At 33.3% G+C, this 24,472-nt stretch overlaps 1 protein-coding gene across 5 annotated transcripts in view; it reads left to right on the top strand.

Moving 5' to 3' along the window:
• Positions 1–24,472, top strand: part of GRIA4 (glutamate ionotropic receptor AMPA type subunit 4) — a 353,850-nt gene that overhangs the window by 283,322 nt on the left and 46,056 nt on the right. For 4 of the 5 annotated variants that reach the window (XR_011233664.1, XM_069468990.1, XM_069468992.1 and 1 more), the window contains 4 exons: positions 3,952–4,062; positions 11,609–11,815; positions 16,922–17,292; positions 19,781–19,979. Coding sequence is in view for 4 of the 5 variants with exons in the window: in XM_069468990.1 (XP_069325091.1) it covers positions 3,952–4,062; positions 11,609–11,815; positions 16,922–17,292; positions 19,781–19,979 (888 nt within the window). In the remaining variant the exon portion in view is untranslated. Of the gene's footprint in view, positions 1–3,951; positions 4,063–5,382; positions 5,416–11,608; positions 11,816–16,921; positions 17,293–19,780; positions 19,980–24,472 lie in introns of those variants that run through there. The other variant, XM_069468993.1, reaches the window with a different exon arrangement.

Below are 24,472 nucleotides of genomic sequence, written 5' to 3'. Positions count from 1 at the left end.
AGAGTTCGGATAGATTGAAATGAAAAAGGCAACAGAGTGAGGAAAGGCTTGGAGGCAGGACAGTTAAGGTCATATATGGAAAATAACAAAGGCTTTCTGAGATGTGTTTTGCTCCAGTCTTTTATGTGAGTATGCTTCTGGATGTATGAGAAGGACAAATCTGGAGCTGCCATGAAAACCATCTCCAGCTTTTCAGCCCCTTAGTGCCATCCCTCCTTGTGGGTAGGTTGCCGGCCAATACACAGTAGGCCAGAGCCTACCTGATCCAGATTAAATATGGCAGGAGATGGACGACAGCTGAGGAGGCCCAGCTGCACTGCATGACAGACAGGCTCCTCTAACAAGACTGCCCAAAGCAAGGGAAGTAGATGCTCCCAAGAAGAACCCACTCTGCCAACACACAGCTAGCAACAAGAAAGAAAGAGGCCTGTCTTAAACAAAATCCCTGTGCTAACTGTGGAGCAGACACAATACTCCACAGGCCCTAAGAACACTGGCCAACAGGTGGACAGACGTAAGACAAGCCCATCCTCCTGCCACACACCAGACCTTGCAAAATTAGCTGTTTAAGCAGAGCTTTTTAAAATGCAAAGAAAACCAGTTCCATATTTTACAAAACAGTAAGTGCGGAAAGTCAAATGGTTCTCCATAAAAGAAAGAAAGCTGGTGGTAACTAACAGTGGTATCAGATGGGCTTTTTATAGTACTGAGTCTTTTCATGGCCTGTTGAACCTTGATGGTAACAAAAATTAAGATTTTGGGGGGAGAAAGTTAAAGAGTAAGTTGGGAGAGTGATGAACAGTACATCTTCACACCCAGCTGACATTCATCTAAGGCCCTTAAAAGAAATATGAAGTGTAAAATGGTGTAGACTCATCTATCTTCATTTTTCCGTGACAACCATCAACTTGGGCATTGTGTCAGGAATATTAAACTTAAAAATGAGCCACTGTGAGAAACACTATGTTGGTGAGACTAGGCAGTATGTCTGAGAAGTGAGCAATTGTTCTTGTAAATTGAACACTTGCCAGCAAGGGAGCTATCTTTGAAAATAGATCAGAGAGTCAACCCATCAGTTTGTCTGACTTCTGTAACAGGAAAACTGATTGAGAGTCTCATTAAGCAGAAGCCACGAAGTTCTTTCTGAAGTCCTGGCTCCTAAATACGGCAGAATCTTCTTATCATTCTGGTGACCCCCCCAGGGCTCCAAAGGGAATGTTCCAGGACCAGACTTGCATGGTTTCAGGAATTTTTAATTGTAAAAATTTCATCTATTGAGAGCAGGTTATATGCCGACACTGTAATGGAAAATTGATGCGCATTTTTATATTTAATCCTCATGACAACCTAAAATAAGATATATATATATTTTTTTTTCATTTTATAGAAGAGAAAAGTAAGGTTCAAAGAAATTGAGTAACCTGCCCAGGGATGCTCAGCTAGAAAGAGGTAGAGCTGCAGTGAAAATCAAAATTCCTGCAGCTCCACAGCTCGCTGTCTTGACTGCTGTGAAACCTCATCAGTCTCAGTGCCTATAAGTGTTCTATTTAGGGATGGTGTGGGAATTGGGTCCGATTCCTCAGGGCAGGTCTGGTCAAAGCAGCTCTCCAAGGAACCAGCTTTGAGTAGAACAGGGGCTCCTCACAGCCCCTCCTTACCCAGCCCCTATGTTCTGGCAAGGCCAAGACCCCTGTAAATAGAGAGACATTTGCTCGCACATTTTATTATGGTTATATTTGCATACAAATACCCTATAGAGGTCCAAAGAAGATGAATGTTTTTCTGATATCCCTTGTCCATTTTGTAATTTAAATGCTTCCATATTTTTGCTTTAGCATTACAAAGCCACTTTTCACCCACTTTCTGTCTCTAGGAAAAAATACATATTTCCCTATCTGATTAAATGAGGTCAGGGATAGGAAAAGTTCTCAGTAACCTGTAAAATGTTGTGGAGAACTGGAGAGAGAAACTCCATCTCATGTGATGCTGTAGGTCCAAACTTTACAATTCCTTTCTTTAGGAACTGACCCCTGTGAGGCCTCACTTCTCACTAAGTCCATGTTCCACATGAAATCTACCATCAATTAGTATCATATCACAAAGCATGGCTTTCTTTTTTCCACCAGAATTACATGTAGATATAAAGCAAGAAAATAAAATGTTGCTTATTAATTTGCCAGCACTTCTGAGTCATTTATCTTTTAGAGAGGATAGTTGTAAACCCACAGATTAGTTCTTAAACGCAAAATGTCAAGGTCTTGCCAGTATCTGAGGACTCTCCAAAATGTATCCCAGATTTTTTTCTGTTGTGGGATTCATTAGTAAAGAAAAATTGTCTTTCCTGAAAATGGGCTGCTGAGATCTGCAGGGTGGCTGCCTCTTAATGGAGTGCTAAACCATAAAACTCATTTTCATGTCATGTAACTGTCCTGTGGAAAGGAGAATTAACAGGAAGCAACTGACATATCCTAAAGTACACATAGGAATTGAGGTATACTCGAGTATACTGAAAGGTATACTTGTTCTTAAATTTTTCACACAATTATTAAATAAATGTCAGCTAGAAATGGATTCACATGGACAACTGAAAATAATTGCTGAACTTATGTATACCATAATTTTAGATCAAACCAAGAAGTATGGCAAGCCATGTTCATGAAAATTCTTTTTCTCCATCTGTTCTGTTATTGAAGTATATATGCAACACTTGCGAATAATATAGTGGCTCTTTCTGACATGTTGACACTTACTTTATTTTGATACGCTCATAAACACTAACATGGTAGTTAAGAAACCTGGACGAGGCAAGGGAGACTTCCAAAACATATTAGAACACGTAGTAAATACAGACCAGTGAGCAAATACATACAGTTTATTGAAGACATGAGTTTTATCAACTGCATCAAGAAATTCAGGAAAGAAGTTTGGCAGTCATTAAATGAACACCCATTTTGAGAAGCTGTGCAGCTTAATAGCAAAGTGTGTGGACTTAGTGCCATGCAGACCTTAGTTTTGATTTCTGGCCCCACTAAAGTGTAACCGTGTGTAATTTATTTAACCTTCTAAAATGGGTCCTCATCTCTAAAATGTGGATAATAATTGTACCTACTCTACATTTACCATGTGTATTAACTTTAAGATGCATATTTTTAGAAGTTCGGAATATAATGTCTGCCCCAGAGAAAGCACTCAATGTGTGGTAGCCATTATTATTGCTTCAAGGCCTGCATGAATCAAAGAATCCTAAATTTTCATTAAGATTCCATTGTAGTTGACTACTTTTTAAAGTGCTTAACTACTTAATTTATTTTATGGGAGAGGGTTTGCTTTACTTCTGAATTAGAAAAATAATATAATTTTAAAATGCATAAACTACAAATTTAAATGTAATTTTTGAAAGTGAAAACATTATTCTTTAATATTCATCTCTGATATAGTTAGCGTTTCAGAAATGGTAAGATTCTTATATTGTGGTTAGGTTATATCAAACCCAAACCTACTTCTACACTGATTTAAAAATATACAAGTTTCCTTTGCTTGAAAATATCCTATACATGTATTTTTTTTTTAAATAAATCTGGCTATTCCCTTTACCATGTGGCCTGTAACTTTACTGATAAAGTCATTCAAATTAATTTTAAGACATACAAGTCCATCTCACTAGAAGAAAGGATCAACATACAATGATGCTCCATGTGTGTTTATACTCCTTTTGGAACCACTCATTCCCAATGTCTTGGCTACTCCATGATTGTAAATTATAAATTTGCCAGATATGTAACAAAGCAGAAAAACTGGTTCATCATCAATTAAGAAAATTTGCTAACACTTTTTTTAGTTGCCTCTTAAATTTTTTTTGTTTGCATACTTATTTATACCCCTCATTGTTCTAAGAATAATTAGAGTAAACTATACTAAAATATGTTTTCAAGCATTTTCTCTATTTTGTAGGTTGGTTACTGGAATGATATGGATAAATTAGTCTTGATCCAAGACGTACCCACTCTTGGCAATGACACAGCAGCTATTGAGAACAGAACAGTAGTTGTAACCACAATTATGGTAAGTTTTGGTCTATGCTTTATGGTGTTCCATTTTGTCCATAGGCAATTGTAACCCCCCAGTTATGGTGAACAGGGAAGGTGAAAGCTGAATTTTAGCAGTGATGACACTGGTGTTCTGATCCACAAAAGTCTATTAAGGCTTTGAATAGGTTTGTCCTGAGCTTTGAGTACATTCAGTACTTTTATTTGTATTATCTTTTGTTGCATTGTTGTTCTTGGAAAAATGCTCAGATGTTAAAAATTGAGACTGTCAAACTCTAGTTGGAAATGTATGAAATACTAAGATCCCAAAACACAAAACAACAAACATGACAAAGGTGAACAACCAATCACATAAAAATATCCAGTAGTAAACATCACATTATTATTGTTATTATGTTTTTAAAAACATCGATGTAATAATAGTTAATAGTGTTTAAAATTATAATTTTCAGGTAGCTTAATCATCGGATTATGGTTTGCATTGTCTGTTTATAATAGTGGAGATGTGAATGTGAAGATTTTAATGAGCATGTTTATATAACTAAATGCTTTCAAAATTAATTTAGTCTTACTTTATTTTTAATGTGGAAAGGGTTTTTTGCACCGATTATTTTTCTCATTGACCAGTGAGAAATACACAATATAATTTATTGAATTTCTAGGAATTACAAAAACTATGATTGCTTCATTGGTTTGCATCATAAAATGAAAAATACTCTAAATTCTAAGCCTGCTTTCTCAAAGAGATTCTCATGAAATTACCTTTTAAATAATAGAATATCATATATATTTTTCTCTTCTAAAGTCAAACATGCCCTTTAGAATCAATGCTAGTCAAAGGAGATCAACAATCGGTGACCTTTTCTATCTAATGTAAAGTTATATATGCTCAGCTCACTGTCTCTGTAGGCAAAACATATTTTACATTATTTATGGAAGCCCTTACTCTAAATGAAATGAAAGTATTTTATGTAATTTAGTTTTCAGTTTTCATAATTTTAGTTTTAGGTTTTTAGTAATGTCAAGTTGTTTCCAAAAGTGACACTGAGGTCAAAGCATGAAAATGCCAGCGAGCAGCTTTCAACTGTTGCAATTAGTTTTATCTGTGTTGCATCACCAGTTAGTAATTTAATGTACTCTGACAAGCCTTGATCATAAGTTCATGATTTTAGAATGCAAACCAACCAACAGCAGTTTGTGTGTAAACCTTCTAACTTAATTGTGTAATATTTGCATGGGACTTGAAAAGCAATATATATATATATTTCTTTTCCTAAAAAAAAAAAAAGACACAGTAATGGAAAGTCATACTTCAGTACAGTCCTCCTCTTTTCAGCCTCTGATGAAGAATCCTATTTTAAGAAATTGATCAAGGAAGAAAAGAGTTCCACGCTGTTCGACCATTCCTAACTAAGGCTCAAGTCTTGTTCTCCAGTGTAGTAAATTTAAGCTTATTTTTCATGTGGGATTCTTCTTGGATGACCAACTCTGGACTACCAGAAAAAAATAAATTTTTTTAAAGTTCTGTGACTTTTCTGAGATACTAGAACAAAAGAAGAATTAATCCTCATCTTTCTCAAGAAAATAAATAGATGTTGAAAAAGAATCACTTAGAGATTCTGACATATCAATTCCCACCTATATCTTGAAATGAGGTCACTGTATGTAAATGATGGAATTATATCACTCCTATTTCCAAGGGTAGATTTTCTATCAATAAATATCTCTGAATTTATGTGCATGTTTTCTGAACATATATGGCTGTTTTCTTTAAAGAATTTTTTGATATTTGCCTGTTCTATGTGAAATAGAGTGTTTTAATGTGCATTATAGGTGTGATGTAGAGAATTTCCTCTCCATCCCTGTTATTAAAGGGGCTGAACATGTAATTCTTAAAACCAATACCGAATTAACTTTGCAAGCATGGCTAGTTTTCAGGAAGCATGCTATCAAAAAATAAGTAAAAATGACTGAAAACATCTGTTTCCTGTATACATAAAGAATATGCTGTAAAGTAACCTGTTTGACAGTGATGCCATCAATATTTTTGCTATCAAAATAGTACAATACTAGTATCTGTCTTTTTGTATGAAAACATAATCTTTATATAAATAATACCTCTGCTATTTGCAACTGCATAATCATTCAGTAATTCAAAAAGACATACTAGAATCCTTTCCCTGAGAGTGTTCTTTGTATGTGCTCTTGTTGAAAATGGTAGCCCAGGAGCTATAGTATCCCCACCACCTCATTCCTTTTGAAAGAAATACAGTTCCTTGTAGATGAATGAGATACTGGCATCTGCATGGAATTCAGTTGAACACTCTCAACACAGATGGAGTTGGCTAGACATTGTAATATGTACCATACAGATACCTAGATACAGAAGAAGGCTGAGAGTGAGCACTGGAAATCATTCATTTTGATTGAAATTGATATGGTGTTGCTGTTCTTCCATTTGTCTTTCCTTTGTGTATGTTGTTATTTATATGTTGATACACTGTAATGATACATGCTATTGTTAAATAAAATTGATTGATAAATTCAGCTATTTATAAATATTTATTGAGCGTCTGCAATTTGCTAGGCACAGTAATAGGCCCTGGGGATATGTCAGAGAACAAAACAGATAAAAATCCTGCCCTCAATGGAGCTTATAGTCTAGTGAGAGAAAGTAGACAAGAAACATAATTAATAATTATATTAGCTATCTTTTATAAATAAAATGTGGCATTAGCTTTTCATACTTTTGAAATTTATTTTTTCTTATAACAGCATTGTGTATCTATAATATGATCTTCATTTTAATAATGAATTTATTCTACCTGAATACTGAATTTAACATAGCTAAAACTAAATAGAAAATAAAATTGATAATATCATCACTTTTTATCTTTGTCTTATTGACTAAAAATTTATAAAATTTGTAATATTCATGACTGTGACTATACTGATTTAATTTTTTTGTATTCAAAGTAATAATTTTTGCAACTGAAGGAAGCCAAATCTATGCCATGTAGTTTGGATAAGTATAGCATTGAAGGAAAGGCATTTTACAATAGAACTTTGGGAAGAGAGTGTGATGTTTTCCTTTGTAATCTTGTTACTGACTTTGGCTATTGAACTCTCTGGAAAAGGTGAGCTAATGCAGTGATATTTCAGATAAGCCCTTTTTTCCCCCGAAGCTTTACTATTGAAGGGCAGTGATGCTTATGATGCATTACTCAGTTACAAAGAAATTTCTTGGCATTTTATGAATATAATAATCCTTTAGGAAAATTTTCCATAAAACCAAATTTATTCACTACAGCATCAGAATTACATTGCAAACTTAAAAACAATTTTACTTATCACACTTGATCTTTTCAGAGGTCACTTTTTGTACTTTCTATGAGATGTTTGATATTTTAGTTTCTCTATGTGTAATTTTGTAGGTACACTATAGATATATACATATGCATATATAACATACACACACATACTTAAGTATAATATATGTATGTACATATATGTACATATATACAGAAAATAAAAATGTATTTATTTTCTTCCTTGTACCAGATATTAATTTCTCCCTCCCACTTACGCCTCCTATTGGAGGGCTTATAATTCAGTTAGTTTTCAAATAAATTATTTTGGCTAAACTCAAATTTTTGCAGTCATTAAATTTACTTATTTTTTCTGAATTGAATAATAACATCTTAATTTTCACTTTTAAGAAATTTATCCAAAAAATAAATAAATAAATAAATAAATAAAAGAAATTTATCCATGGGATAAATTACCTACATCCATTGAGATTCTTTAAAGAAAAGCAAGTATCCACACAATATTTGTCAATGCTGATTTTATTATTTTAACAGTTTTCAATAGCAATTGTAATGATTATATTTCTGGTGTTTAGAAAATCTTGAAGCCTTTCTAATAAATATCATTTTAATAGTTTCACTTTTGATAAATACAAATAATCCTTGGTAGGAACATTATAATTTATTGACTGAAAATCATTGAGACAAACAGTTTCATAAGCAAGTCCTAATGTAGCAGCTTTAGACAAAGAAGGATTACTATCCTGAAATAGCAGGGCAAATGTAGAACACCATCCATTATGAAAATTGTCTTAATAAACTCATAATCATAAGAAGTAATGCATTTAAAATAACTTCTAAGAAATTATTGTCCCACAGAGCACAGTAAGCTGATAATAAACATGGCAAGTTATACTCTTAAGCCAGTACTCTTAACACTTGGGACTTCGTAAGGCTGTTTTGCAAAGATGCCCTGCAAATTCTCCATAGTGACTTGCTAGAATTCATTTTTTTATTATATTGAAAAGATTTGATATTTTCTTCACCCATTGTGGCCCTCAAACTTTGTATTAACTCTCCCCAGTATGCAGTGTTGGAAGAATTATTTACAGATAACTTGTCAGATTGAGGATGTGGGAAATGAGGAAGTTGGGAGAATGTTTAGAATTTGTTACTCATTTTGGATTTGACATGAAAAGAAAGCAAAATGAGACACACTGAAAGAAACTGGGGAGAGCTGAATGACCATGAGAGCCTCTGTTAAAGAAAAGCCTAGCTTTTCTCTTCCTTTGTTCTTCCCACCTCCCTGGGTGTGATCATGCCATTTGTCACATGCTGCAGGCATCCCTCCTCCTGAACCTCAGCAATTGCTTATGTCCCTGGACATGCAAAAGTCTAGCTAAGTTTCTAATCAACATCTCCAGTAAGTGGAAGATTTTTCTAGTCTTTGTTCATTCGTTTGTCGGGAAAATAAAGACCTAATTGGGCCCCTGGTGTCCAAAAGGAAAATTGAAAAAAATTAAAGATAGTATTAAATAAATGTAACTCATGTAGACATATGCTTGCTTCAGAAGAGATAACCTAGCACTTGCTAATATTTACTTTTTTGTTATTTAGTGCCTTCGGTGTGCCTGATGCTATGAGGAGAAATAGAAAGGTCTTAGCTACAATGTTTACTCAAAAGACCACATAAAGAATTTCATTTGCTAAAAATACAGAAATGCATTTCTTTAATCTTGTTCCCTTTCTTGTTAAATTTTGTGAAATTTCAATTAGTTGCACATATTTTGATGAATGCAATAATAGCTTTAAAAATTTACAAATATTTTAAAATGTAGGCTCGACTCCCACCTTTGTCACTTGTCAGCTCTGTGAAATTGAACAATTGGCTTAACCTCCCTGAATCTTCATTTTCCTACCCATACAATGGGAAATGCCTACCTCAAGGTGTCAGTGTCAAAAGTAAATGAAATGACACAAAGAACCGAGCATTGTACCTGATACAGAGGAAACTCTAAATAAATAAGAGCTGTTATAATTATTATTCACTACTATAGTTTATTGTTGCCCTCCACACCTTATACTCCTTTACCCTTATTAGAAAGAATTTACAATGATTTTGATAAAAGAGGACAAAGCGTGCATTTTATTTATTTTTGTATACCTAGCTCCCAGTAAAGTGGCTAGCATGCAGTGGGTGCTTAGTAAATATCTGATTAAATAATAAGCATGCAGCTCTTATTGAAGCAAATTGTTCACTATATAATGTAGAGGTAATTTAGCTAATTAGATTATAATACTGACTATAGAAACTTCCACAAACAAGCTAAAACAGTACTATACGTACATGAGGACTAAAATTCGTAAGTGTTCAAATATTCCAGACATTTTAGAACTGACCTTTGGCCTTAGTACCAAATGGGAGCCTTAGTGATACCCCTTTTGAAAAACTCTTAAACTTGTTATTTTCATAGGTGATAGCTGTATGGCTTTTTCAATTAGAATGTTATGCATTTTACAAATATATGGCTCTTGCTTTTTTCTACATAATCTTCCAAACTTTAATAAGCCTATTGTAAAAAAAGAGAAAATAAAAGAATTAGCTCATAACTAATCATATTTTATAGCATATTTTAGAAATTAATAATACTTTTCAACAACTCACCAGTTTCTATAACCACATTTATAAATTGCTAAATCTCTTATATTTGCACAATGTTTTCTGAAAGCTAATAAATAATTTTCACTTATATAAAACAGAGACATTTGCCTTAATTTTATGAGTGGAGGAACTTTCTTTAACCGATTCTAGGCTTAGAATATTTATCAAATTCAAAAACGTGGCAGATTTCTCAGTCACTTAGCCATGCCAACTGAAGGCAGGGTTTAAGGAAATAGTACAAGGACCAAACCTGGACAATTCCCCACTGTGAAATTATTTAGGGTATCTCTAGAAGAAAATAAAATATCATTTAATTTGTACTTTAAAAAATTTTTAGAGGCATTTTTACTTTTATAAAGTACTTAAAATCAGAATTAGTGTAGACTTCTATGTTATTTATGCAAAGTAATTTACCTTCTAATCCAGAATTCCAAGAGCAAGTCCATCTTCCCCAATTACAAATTCGCTGGGGAAAAAGAAAAGATCGTTATGAGAGATTACTAATGAATGTCACAGTACAGTTTTATAAAATATAAATAAATGATCTCAATAACGTTGTGACCAAAGGTGATCACTCCTTATTTGCAAATGACTGGAAAAACTGAGATGTGGGCAGGAATTCTCTTCATATTACGCATTCCTCAGGCCTAGCTTTTGGTTAGTGGCTTTAGGTTCCATTTTTAAAATCAGGTTCTTTTTAGCTAATATGTCTCTTTAATTCATACCTTTAAATGGTTTGGTTTAGAGGTGTGTGTATGTGTGTGTGTGTGTGTAACTGAAAACTGTCCAGTAATTATTAGCCACCAATTTTAAAGCCAAAATATTGGGCAACTTTAGGAAAGCAATGCGAATAATTCTTTATCCTATTTTCTATCTTACCTGCTTGGAAAACCGAATGGAAATATCATTTGAAGTCTGTGCTCATCACAATTGAAAGAAAATTATTAGCTTCCACTAGAGACAAATTCTATAATACAATTAAAATTCATGGAGCACAAACCATATTTAAAGCCAAAATACTGGGTAACATTAGGAAAGCGATGCAAATAACTATCCATAGAAGAATTTTTAAACTATTCATTTACTTTTTCTTTGAGCATTTGTGCAGCAAGTGCCTGCTCTGAGAAAGGCATCTTGCTAAACATTAGAGATCAAAGAAAAATGATATAGCCCTTTTCCCAAGGACGTCACAATTTAATATGGCTAAATAAGATGCAAAATATGGAGACGTCTGACCTTGAATGAGTCCTTTATTACATTAAGCTGACTACTAAATAGTTTGTAACTTCATGAGATATTTTGGAACTACTAATTCCATTGCCAAAGAAGATATTTATGCTTCTCTAGACAATTAATAGTTTTCCTATCCCCATAACAGTATTAGGTATGTAATCATCACTCAATAGAAAATTAAAGACTTTACTTTTAATGTCCAACATAAAGCCATGTAATCTTCTGAGCATATTTATTCATCTATTATATTATTTATTTCTGTATTCTTTTTGTCAAAAGAATCTGTAACTGGAAAGTTATGTAAGGTTTTTCGAATGTTTTATAATTTCTCCTTTACAGTTCTACTTCTCTCATTATAGGAATCCCCATATGTTATGTACAAGAAAAATCACGAAATGTTTGAAGGAAATGACAAGTATGAAGGATACTGTGTAGATTTGGCATCTGAAATTGCAAAACATATTGGTATCAAGTATAAAATTGCCATTGTCCCTGATGGAAAATATGGAGCAAGGGATGCAGACACAAAAATCTGGAATGGGATGGTAGGAGAACTTGTTTATGGGGTAAGCAAATCAATTTGTTGAAGACTTTACTTACATAAACCTGAAACTTCTTTTCACTTGGGCACATATCACTTTGTAAATGTCTATTACTATTTTTTCAAATTTGCAGCCATGTCCAAAGGTATTCAGATGTTTCTCTATTTCATTAATATTGAAATTCGCAAACAACGAGAGAAACTGACACTTGATAACTTCAAAATCAGAAAAGAATTAAAATTCAGAATATGCTGTCCTACTTGAAAAAAAAAAAACATTGACTTCAGGATCTGCGGTGACAATTCTCTTAAGCTTGATGCTATTATGTTGTGCAATGGAAAACACATCTTTTAGTAATCTATATTAGATAACTGGTCATTATTTTAACTAGTTATTTATATCCCTGTTGTTGGTAATGACTCATAAATATCTTTTATGTACTTGGTGAAAGAGTCACCATAGTACTTTAGCTTCTATAAAATATTTGTCAATAATGTGAAATTCTTACAATTCTGCTGAACATAGTAAAACCAAACTGGCAGTTATCACATGCTAGTGATGGTATAATATTTCAAAAGCCCAGAAACCAAACCTATAGCTCACAGCAAGCTCTATTCATCGAGTAGCCAATAAAAGTAACAAACACTTGAAATGTATTCTGAAATTGCCTAAAAGTCAATTTATATTTCACATATTTCACCTTCTAACGTACTCTGTCTGATTAATCCCCAAAAGACCCCTTTGAAATGAAGAATTGCACAGAGAGCCATCACTTCCCCAGAAAAGAGTAAAGACAGAAAGATTTAGAACATAACTGAAGTCACAGAGGGACTCACTTTCTGAGCCAGAATTGCAATTCAATAGTTTCATGATTCTGCATCTTGCTTTTCAGACCATGAAGCAATGAACAGTCTTTGCACAATACAGTATGGTAGCTAAAACCTCAGCAGAAAGAGGAAACTGTTTGACATAAGACAATTGGTTAGTTTTATATCAACGGGAAAGAATTGCTGACTGATTAGATGACCCTAAATGAGAAAAAGAAAATGCAGTTTTTAAAAGCAAAATATATTTCACTACACGGTTCGACAGTTTAATATTGAGCTTTAAATCTAAAACAAAAAGCGTTCCTAATGCTTTTGTTCTTTGGTTAATATTTAAACTTTTGATACAATAAGCAAATTTTAGACACGAACATTATCCATGTTGTTAGAACTACAATAATTCATTTCCTTCAGAAAATACTCAGTATTTCATCTCAAAAAAAAATCACTCTTGGATTACCAATTAGTTACAGATGGCATAACTCACCTGAGTTACTTTCTGGGGCATTTATTACACATCTCTCCTCTAAGATCCTTACCCACTGGGCAGCCCAGGCTCACCCTTTTGCAAGTGTTCTGACCACGTTTTATTTAAGGGAAATTGTTTAAACAATGGAAACAAATGATACGAAGAGAACAGCATAATTAACAAAAAAATTATATCTGGAATATACCTGTCACAGTAACAAAAAGTCCCAAAGTCATGCAGAAAAGATAACATAGCGATTATTAATATTATCACATTCCTTAGTCAGCCAATCTGTGAGTGTTTAAAGACCCCAATCTCCGACACTTGAATTGTCCATTTTTCTCAAAAAGAGTCTTCCTCCGTGCCTCATACATTCCACAGATTTGATGCCTTCCATCTGGGCATCCACAAAGCCTGTACTCGCTTCTCAACTTTCTTTTTCTTTCTTACTGATAACACATACATGAATGCCTGCTTTCCAGGGCCCTAGATAAAACTTGATCCATTGTCTTCTAGCAGACAAATCCCATTAGGCAGCAAAACGATTAACTTTGAATCCATTGTTTTTTTTTACTTTACTCTCTGCAGACTTTGTTACTATAATTGTTATCAATACATTGTCTTTGAAACATTCACATCACACATGGGAACCCAGACACTCAGAACCTCTCTTACACTCTCAGGTCCTTTTTGCTACTGCACCTGTGCACTACAGCAAGTTCATTCTGATTTCCTGTGGTTTGCTTCTCCAGGGCCTTCTCCTAGGCCCTGCCGTACTTGTATGTTTTTGTTTTTTTTTTTAATCCAAGGGAATAGTTCTCAAAGCACATTCCATTGCCCCTAGAACCAGAATTACCTGTGGTGTGTGTGAAAATGCTGAATCATTAGCCTCACTCCAGCAGTGCTCAAAATTCAAATGTTATCAAGCTCCTGCAGGAGATACCTGACACACTGAATTTCAGGAATCACTGAGAGGTAATGAAACAAGGCACATGGAACATCCCCAGTGTTAGCAGATAAAGGACATATGTATCCTGTCTCTTTGCTGATCTTTTTGGAAACTCTCACAGATCTCAGACCTTTCAAAAGTGTCCCTCATTGAACACTGTTGTCATCACCTTCATCCAATGTTTGCCTTCTGTTGCCTTTAGTTTTCTGTACAGGGAACACCTTCATTTTTCTCCATGTGTCTTTCCTTTTTAGACTTCTTCCCTCCTTACTGGTAACTTGCATAAATAAAAAATTTCAGAAGATACTACATAGAAAAATGTAGTATGTGAAAGGTGGCATTTCAAGTCAGTGAAAAGATGCATTATTCACTTATTCCTGTTGAGACAGCAGAACAATTACTTGGAAAAAATAACAATTTTGTATTGATTTATCATGCAATATACCAAAAAGTTATAGCAGGATTATAGATACTAAAATAAAATATGAAATATTGATATGAGAATGATTTTTCTAAAGCATGAAATTAAAGGCTAAAAACACAAAAAGATAATTTTATACAGTTACAACAAAATTTAAAACATATGTATCACAATAAGACACCCTGAACTAAGTTATGGAAACAAAATAATTGATGAATAGGGAAAATATTTGTAACATTTATGGAAAATAAATGTTAATAATTTTAACATATTCAAAAACAGTCACAAATTAGGAAGTAAAAAATGAATACCCAATATGGAAAACTGGGGGCAAATTATGATAGGTAATACATGAAAGAAGTAAAAGTAGCTATTTGTTTTATAAAAACAAATTCAAATTAATACAATGACATCTAATTTTCCATACAGAAAATTAGTGAAGACAAATAAGAATAAAGATAAACAAGGCATTTCTGGGGTTCAGCGCTGAACATGCTTTTACGTAGTGCTGGGGACAGTAGAAATTTGCATCGTCTTTCTGGAGAAAAGTTGGGCAAAACATCACAGACTTTAAAAAGGTCATTGTCATTTAGACCAGCAATTCCATTTCTAGAAATTTATCTTAAATAATTAAGATATTTGCAAGGACTTATATTCAGAGATGTTCATAGCATCACTGTTACAAATTTTGTAAAACTGGAAACAATATAAATATCCCTCAAAGTAAGAAATTGAGTAAATTGTGCCATTTTTACATGATAAAATATTTGCAATAATTAAAACGTTTTTAATTTGTATGTTGAAATAGAAAAGTATTCAGCATATTCTTTTGAGAAGAGAAAAGAAATTATTAAATATAATGTTCTGTATTACCCCATTAAAAAAAGTAAAATTATTATTCATAGAACAAAGTCTAGTAGAGCATATAGAAAGCAAAAACAAGAGTAGGTGATGGGCATAGAGTTAACTTTTCCTAATGTGCTATGTCTGCTTTTATATACTAAGTTTTCTATAGCTAGTTTACATATCACTTGTGTAACAAAAGTTATATAAATAATAATAACTGTTGGGAAAATAATAGCCTCCCAGCAATGGTTCTGGCTCTTACAAATATGAGCATTTATGGTATACGCAAAGTTTATTCCTACTTGAAGGCGTATCTAGTGATTTCTCAGTCACCCAGGGGAGAGCATGACTGCAGAGTGCCCTTGTATCAAGCCACTGGCTGCTGTATCAAACCAGGAGCCCAAGGAAATATAGGAGTGAATGTATGAGTGGCCACCTCTATGTTAAAACATGCATATCGGAGTATGTTTCTGATTCTATTTTGATGTCAAATATTTTCCTTTCAAAATATATAATCAAAACTCCATTTTTATTTGTAGTTTTTCAGACAGTTTGCTTTTTATACCATAAATTATTTCATTTGATTTTAGAAATGGTGTGATTTAATGGAAGCAGCCCAGGCTCAAGTCCCAGAGCTACCATTATGTGTGAAACTCCCCCTCTGAAGCTCAGTTTCATCATCTATTAGACAATGATAGACATAGGATTGTTGTGAGGGTTAAATGAGAGGCCATTTAAAAAATTTAGAACACCATGAGATACGGAATCCCTCAATCAATGTTCAGTATTCCCTTATTAAGATTTTTAACAAATAATCACAATAACACAATGAAGTAAATAGGAAAAAAAAAGTATACTCATTTGGGAGATATAGAAACGGCTCATAAAAATTGCTCAAAATCAAAGAACACTGAAAATGGAGGCTGGTGACTTATGATCCTAATATCTGAGAATTACATCTACTGTTTTCTGAAATTTTTTAAATGAAAGTAGAAAATAAAAATATGTGAATAGCAAGAAACAAATGGCAATTTCCAGATTTTTGTGTGTGCGCTGAGTTGGAAAATGTTGTCAAACAATGGGTTTTCTTTTATCATACAAATACAGACTTTGTGATTGGTTTTCTCATAGCTGGAAAGGAATAAAAAAGATGGTTTGAAATTTGCAATTCATAATATTAAGGGATGGCCAAGTAATGAATCACTGGCAACCTCCCAAATAAAACAGAAAAGGCTGCAACATAGCAACACTCCTGGCCAAGAAATTCAGAAATTCCGTCATATGGAAAGACTATTAAGTCTCTTCCTCTGCACTGTCCCAGATGCTCAAAGACTAATACAGTAATTTGAGTTCAAGTTGTCTTTGTTTATCCACTCTTTCTCTGTTTCTCATCCTGTTATCTAATTGCTAGCATCAATAAAAATGGTTTATGCAATTTAAATAATATGAAAACAAATTACTATTCATCTTTGTATCTATTACTAGACTTATTCATTGTTGACACTCCAAAAAAAATCAAGAATAAATGCATGACTGGTTAGCTTTAAATGAATCACTCCAGTGCTAATTGCTTCATGAAATTCATTAACCTATGTGTTTCCATGTGTCTTTTCTCTTATAGAAAGCAGAGATTGCTATTGCCCCTCTGACAATCACTTTGGTACGAGAGGAGGTCATTGACTTCTCTAAGCCCTTCATGAGTTTGGGCATATCTATCATGATCAAAAAGCCTCAGAAATCTAAACCAGGAGTGTTTTCCTTCTTGGATCCTCTGGCCTATGAGATTTGGATGTGCATAGTCTTTGCCTACATTGGTGTCAGCGTGGTCTTATTCCTAGTTAGTAGGTTTAGTCCGTACGAGTGGCACACAGAAGAGCCAGAGGATGGAAAGGAAGGACCCAGCGACCAGCCTCCCAATGAGTTTGGCATCTTTAACAGCCTCTGGTTTTCCCTGGGTGCTTTTATGCAGCAAGGATGTGACATTTCACCCAGGTTAGTTTCAAATCTCTTAAGTTCTTCACTGATTTCCCGGATTTTAGTAATTCTCAATGTTGTGCAAAGTATTTCTCTACATGTTATGTTCCTGGAGACAGGGCGCTATTTGAAAGACGAAAAAAACTTGCAATTCCCAAATTAACCTAAGTATATTCATAGCCAATTTATTCCAAGTTAGCACAAAATGCAGATACATCATAAAGATTAACTTTCTCAATAGAAAAGAAATTGTGCAACCCATCAGAACTCTCAAAAATCATTTTGTTAGTCCATGAGAGAGAAAAGAGCAATTTTATCAAACTTTGGGTCATTGGGTAGTGAAACAATATTTATTGTGCTTACAGTGCAGGACAGCTGACTTCATGTGTGCCTCTGAGTCCTGCGGAATTTCTAGATCTCAATAATTGATATCTGCTCCCCATTTCCCTCCCCCTTGTCCCCTGGCAACCACTAAATAGTCCATTTTTGACTATTTTAGATACCTTGTATAAATAGAATCATGCAATATTTGTCACTCTGTGACTAGCTTATTTCACTTAGCATAATGTCTTCTGGATTCATCCATGTTGTTGCATATTACAGAATTTCCTTCATTTTTAAGACTGAATAGTATTCCATTATATGTCCATACCCCATTTTCTTTGCTCATCAATAGTCATAATGTTTCAGTTAAGGAAAATGAGTAAGTTCTAGCGATCTACAACATTGTACCTATAGTTAATAATATTTTGTTGTATACTTAAATATTTGTTAAGAGGGTAAGTCTCGTATTAAGTGTTCTTGCCATGATAAAATCAATTATTTTAAGTGCTCAGAAAAAAAATCATTTAGTATTAATATTTTATTCAGTGTTTTGACAGATGGAAACTAAAATTTAAATTGTAGAATAGGTATTCATTTTCATTTTGTCTCCTTTTCAAAAAAAAGTTTTTGCTATTATTGCTGTTGTTGCTCATTTTCAAAAATTAATGTTGGACTTGATTTTCATTCCGTGTAGCTTATAAGGGAGATTTCTGCCATGGAGTTACCTGAAACCTGAGTCAATGTAGTAGGTACCAGATATAAATTGTCTTACATAACAATGCATAAATAAGCTAAGCAGTGGGCAAAGAGCCAACAGTGCAAACATTATGTTAGTTTTATGGAAATGTTTTTCAATATCTGTGGAGTGATGGCTCCCTTCCTTTGAATACCACTAAGACATTACTCAGTTACTGTCTTCTTTTGCGAAAAAAAATACCTGATTTCTCTCATAGAGAAAGTAGGTAAAGGTATGAGAAGCAAAGTGTTAAATTTAATTATTGACTGTATATTAGCATCACAAATATGTGTATTTTTACCTTTTTAGAAATGTGTGCTCTCTCAAAAAGAGGCATTTTGGCCACAGTGCAGTTTGTGTTCCCTAACACCCAGGAAAATTATAAATGTGCCTAAATTCCAATAACAGAGGAATCTGAGTCAATAACTTTCAATTAATGAAATGAGAAGAAATCAAATCAAATCAAGTAATGGTTTTTAAATGCCAGCAAATATTGAGTTAAAACCAATAGGTGTCACTTTTATAATAACAAGTAATAAGAGAGCATTTTAAAATTGGACATGCCATTGAAAATATAAAATGATTCTTCAAATTTTAAAACAAATGTTTTAAAACAATTTGCAACAGAAATTTTAAATAGTTTGATGGCTGCAATGAGACCAATTATTAATATTCCCTGTGTTTTTTTATTTATTTTATTCTTTCTTTTCTTCTGCACTCACACTCACCTATATGTCGTTGATAGCCAAAGAAAGAGTAAAGAGAGAAAATTTTTTTACCAATATGTAAAGGTGTTTGGGACATGGTTTATCCTCTACTCAGTTCAGAAATGGAATAACAAACAACAACAAAAACAATCCTCAACTATGGTCACTTTGAGACCAATGCTAGACCCTCATCTGGTCCAGCCTCACCTTGGTCCATGCCCTACCCATCGTGGGGAAGTTCTCTCCTTCCATCTCAGAATGGTAACTGCCAACTTCTGTCAAATCTAAGACCCCACCTATTGTCCAGATGTATTGCTACTTTCACACCACTAAAGGAGAAGCAATGCTGCCAATTAAACCATAATGTTGTATTTTATCTCATCAACCATGGGCTGCATCCTAATTTCAAAGATGTGAAAATACAAGGGAGGGAGAGTATTAATGAATTTAAGTAAGTATTGTTCTTCTCTATCTGAAGGAAAGGCATTAAGTGTTCCACATTTCTGCCATTTCCTTTAAACAATAAAAAGGAAATGTCAGAGGCATTTACATATGAAATATAGCATAAAAGATGCCAGATTATACAGCAATACTAGAATAATTCTTGAGTAGATGATCAGAAAATAAAATAATACTTGCAATTGTCATTTCAAAAATGCATTGTGAATTACGACATTTCTTTTCCTTTTTTTATGTCGGTTAGAGAAAGGAAAATGTGCATTATTTTATCCGTGTTTAGATCCCTCTCAGGTCGAATTGTTGGAGGTGTGTGGTGGTTCTTTACACTCATCATTATATCATCCTATACTGCTAACCTCGCTGCTTTCCTGACTGTTGAGCGAATGGTCTCCCCAATAGAGAGTGCAGAAGACCTGGCCAAACAAACAGAAATTGCCTATGGAACATTGGATTCAGGGTCAACAAAAGAATTCTTCAGAGTAAGTTAAGGGAAAAACTAACAATGAAATATTCATAATTTTGAGATCAGGCAATTTGTCCAACAATTATATTGTGTATGGGCTTTAACTACTATAGGTTTTGCAACCACAATGGTAACAACTATGTTTAATGCTAATACTTCTACTTGGGTTTTATATCGCTTTAAATTGCAAAAGATAGACTTATTCAGGTTGGGAGAGGAACCCTCCCTAAGGGATAGTAACAGTGAAAAGGTAATTAAAGCAACTTTGTAACATAATTTATCTAAAACATTCTGATGTTGACAATGCTATGATAATACTGGATTTGGCCAGATTGGATTTATGTATGTTTTTGGGATAAGAACATAAAAATGAAAGCAAGCTATACTTTTAAAGAATACATTTAACTTGCTGCCTTTAAAACCCAAAACCTTAATTGCAGATTATGCTACTTATATGAGTTATATTATTCTATAATCTATTCTGTAACAATGAACTTCAACATAATTTGCTTTCTCAAAATATAATAAAAGCAAGAACTATTAAGTTCTGGGTTCCTCAGTAAGACATTGTAAGATATTTGATTTGTGCTGATTTCTCTGCTTTGCAGATAAAAATTTTTAAACTGGTGTAATTACATTACATATATCATACCGGCTTAAAATTTTTGAATTTCCATCAGGATAGCAGAGTTTTTTAATGGTTTATTCTATTATAAGGATGAATTTTTTGATCAGTGAACCTCTTTCTACTCTGTTTCTATTTAAATCCAAAGATATACACTTGGTAATGTCTGATCACAGATAAGCATTCATTTTGTGACTTCAGAACCAAAAAATAACAAAATAGCCAGAGTGACATTTTCACAAATATTGAACTAGGTAATAATGAACACATTTTATATTTATGTTATTGTTTAAAGACTAGAATATTTAATAGTATAGAAGACAGAACATATTTTATTATTTCTTAAGCTTTTGTGTAAAAGTAATGATAGCTTTATATCCATGCTTATATTAATGTATAATACTTGAGAGATTACATTTTCATTTTAAAGATACTTATTTATAATTCTTCCTCAGCTTGAAAATTAAAAACAAAATGTGCTACTTCTTTAGCCAGCTTTGACTTTCATGTACTTGAAGTTCAGTAAGATATTTATCCTTTTTAAAAAAATTTGATTATAATATCCTAATATACTACAGATGTTTACATAATACTAATTCAAGAACAAATCACTCAAAAACTCAACCAAACCTATGTTTTGGCATTGTTTAAAAAAGAAACCAAACAATGAACAATGTACTTGTCAACAGTTTGGAGTGTTAGTAGATATAATATAAAATTTATAAGGTAATTACAAAGTATTTGTAGATTTTCTTAAAACTGTACTTTTAAGAAAAAAACATAGCCATGACAGTAGATTATATCAATAATATTCTATTAATAAATTTAACTAACCAAGCTTTTTTTCAACTCACTAATCACATCCCTGTTTCTAAATGGAAATAATACTGCTTTAATGCATTTTAGCATAATTTCAGTATCTTGCTGGAAGTCTGTCATTTGTAACTGCTTCCACCCAAAAGTAAGTAGGTAAAATGTAGATATTTTTGCCTAGTAACCATTACGTATATGCATCCAAATAAAATACAACTTTGTGCTATCACTTGCACTTTACTGAAAAGTGATTTCTGATTGTCATTTAATAAAGAAAATATATTCAGGCCCATCATTCTGCTTGAGTGATAAAGGGAAAAAGAAATGTCATATTGATTCCCTGAAGAAAATTTTAAAATAACTCACTGTAAAGCTCTTTAGCATCAAGCACACTGTAAATGTTTATTTCTAATCTTTATAAGGTTTTTTTTAAAAAGCCCAAATTCAAACAACTGGTGAGGTAGATAAGAGAGTATATTGATAAGAAATACAGGAATGAGGAAAGCTGCTTCCTACATTTACAGAGTCTTCCATATACACTGGGCAAGCGCCATGCCTTGTTTCCTTTCTCTCCCACTCAACTTCAGTTTTAAATGGGAAGATTTTTATAATATAGGTATTTATTGTTGCAGAACATTCTGAACTCTAATGGGACAAGAAAGTAATTTCCCCTGACAGCACATTATCAGGAATGCATAGATTTGAGTTCTCTGATAAAAATCTCATTCATTTCCTATCCTACTTGCCTCTCTCCTCTCCATTACATGCTGACCTGGTTTAAATAAACCATTTGTCTGATGGGTTGAAGAAACCAGAACGTGAAGGGTATTTTTGTACCTGTCAAAAACATTTTCTCCTAGGAACACAGTAATGGCACATCTATCAGCTCCACTAAGCTGCCTCAGGCAGTGACCTATACTCAGCACTTCAAAAACATGTCGCAGTAATATTCAACTGGAAAGAGAATGAGGCCATAGGGGAAAGGTACATCTGAATTCAACTGTTGCCTTGGTTTTGCTCCATTATGAAACTTGATATGCTTCATGTTCTGCGTACCATGTTAAGCATAAACACAGAGGCATTTAAAGAGTCTGTACTTGTCACTTAATGACAACCTCGCTGTTTAGGTAATTTCATGTTATTACACACCTGTTTGAAGCACATTGATTTTCATTTCAATGCAGATTTTGTCCCATGCTTGTTTCAGTCATCAGTAAAATCATGAATGCATAAATGATGTAGATTACTATCTCAGGGTTATAATATTATCAAATAAGGCATTGATGAGTTCTCACTAGGGCATCAGTCTTACTGCATAAGCTACTAGAAATAATTCACCTGACAGCAAATAAACATTAACTATAGTGCATGATAGTTTCTATTAAAAGGAGAAATGCTAGAAGACTTATTTTTGAGAAATTAAAGGGACAGCACATTTTTAAACCTTCAAGAATTGTTTTAAGTAATGAAACAATGCTTTAAATTGGATAGTTTTTCATGCATTGAGTTTCACAATAAAGATGAAAGCAATAGATCTGAGATTACTTTTCAAATTTCAAAGAATAATGACTTTTATGTTATCTTTTTACTTCTCAACCCTGATTTTTCAGTAGATACTACAGTCAAAGGTTTTAGGGACTTAAAAGTTTCATTATAGATATTCTTGATACAGAGACCCACTGAGCTTGCTGGGTCTGCAGAAATTTCCTCATTTTAACCTAACTCATCAAATTTGTAAATATTTGCTTGCCCGTACCCCTTAGCAATCACTTTCCTGAAGTCACAGATAAGGCACAGGGATATTATTTCCAGTCCTTTGATTCTCCCTCATCCCTTCACCACGTGGATGTGGTCTTATCCAAGCTATAGCCCTTTAAATGAGAATAAGAATTTCTAAACATTAGTAGGGTGACAAACCAGGCTAACTTTTATCCCCCCAAAAAAACTTGCTTTCATCTTTCCTCTATTTTGTTGGTATTTTACAATTTCTATGTACCTAAAGCCTCCTAAGTTTAGCATTACTACTTTATATATTCCTCTTTCTTTCAGATTTTAAAGGGATTAATGCAACTTCTTTTACGTTTAAGTTATATATAATTCAATATATTTAAACAAATGCAGCAGTAATTTTCCTCACATTAATATTATAGGAATTGACTATTAAAAAATACCAATGGCCTAAAGATACTTTATTCTTTTAAAAAAGAATAATTTACTCTAATATTATGCTGCATTCTGTAGTTAATGATTTTTTATAAGTACCAAGCCCTAAAAATGCTCTTTTTCCATATTGCTATTTTGGTTTTGTTTTATTCTCCTGTTCCTTTAATAAGCTACTTAATTGTAACAGGAAAATTGGCAAGTAATTAGCTTGTTTCTCTATTCTTAAAAATTCTCAAAAAGTACTTCAATTCAAACAGTATTCACATTGATTTTATTTCTTCTGTTTTCAAGGTAGTAAAGTATACAATGTTTATGAAGCTCTATACCTTTTTGGATGAAACTCTAGGTCGAGTTATAAATATATTAAAAAGTGGTTATATGTTTAAAGAATGTTGTTTACCAACACTTCTCTAAATTTGAAATTATCAGAATAGATATTTAAGGAAAATCTATACCAAGTGACCTAGAGAGTTTACATTTTTCAGAACTCATTGAATATGCCAAAACAACAGATGCGACGTGGATGTGGAGAGAAAGGAACACTTATACACCACTGGTGGGACTGCAAACTAGTTCAACCCCTATGGAAAGCAGTATGGAGAACCTCAAAGAACTAAAAGTAGACCTACCATTTGATCCAACAATCCCACTACTGGGTATTTACCCAAAGGAAAAAAAGACATTTTATAAAAGAGACACTTGTACTCAAATGTTTATAGCAGCACAGTTCACAATAGCAAAGATGTGGCAACAACCCAAGTGCCCATCAGTACATGAGTGGATTAATAAAATGTGGTATATGTATACCATGGAGTATTACTCAGCCATTAAAAAAATGGTGAACTAATTACCTTTTGTAACAACCTGGATGGAACTGGAGACCATCCTCCTAAGAGAAGTATTACAAG

Source organism: Eulemur rufifrons, chromosome 6 (genome assembly GCF_041146395.1).
Source record: "Eulemur rufifrons isolate Redbay chromosome 6, OSU_ERuf_1, whole genome shotgun sequence".
NCBI lineage: Eukaryota > Metazoa > Chordata > Mammalia > Primates > Lemuridae > Eulemur > Eulemur rufifrons.
Note: the sequence above shows the minus strand (reverse complement) of the source record. Positions and strands in the feature narration are given on the sequence as shown.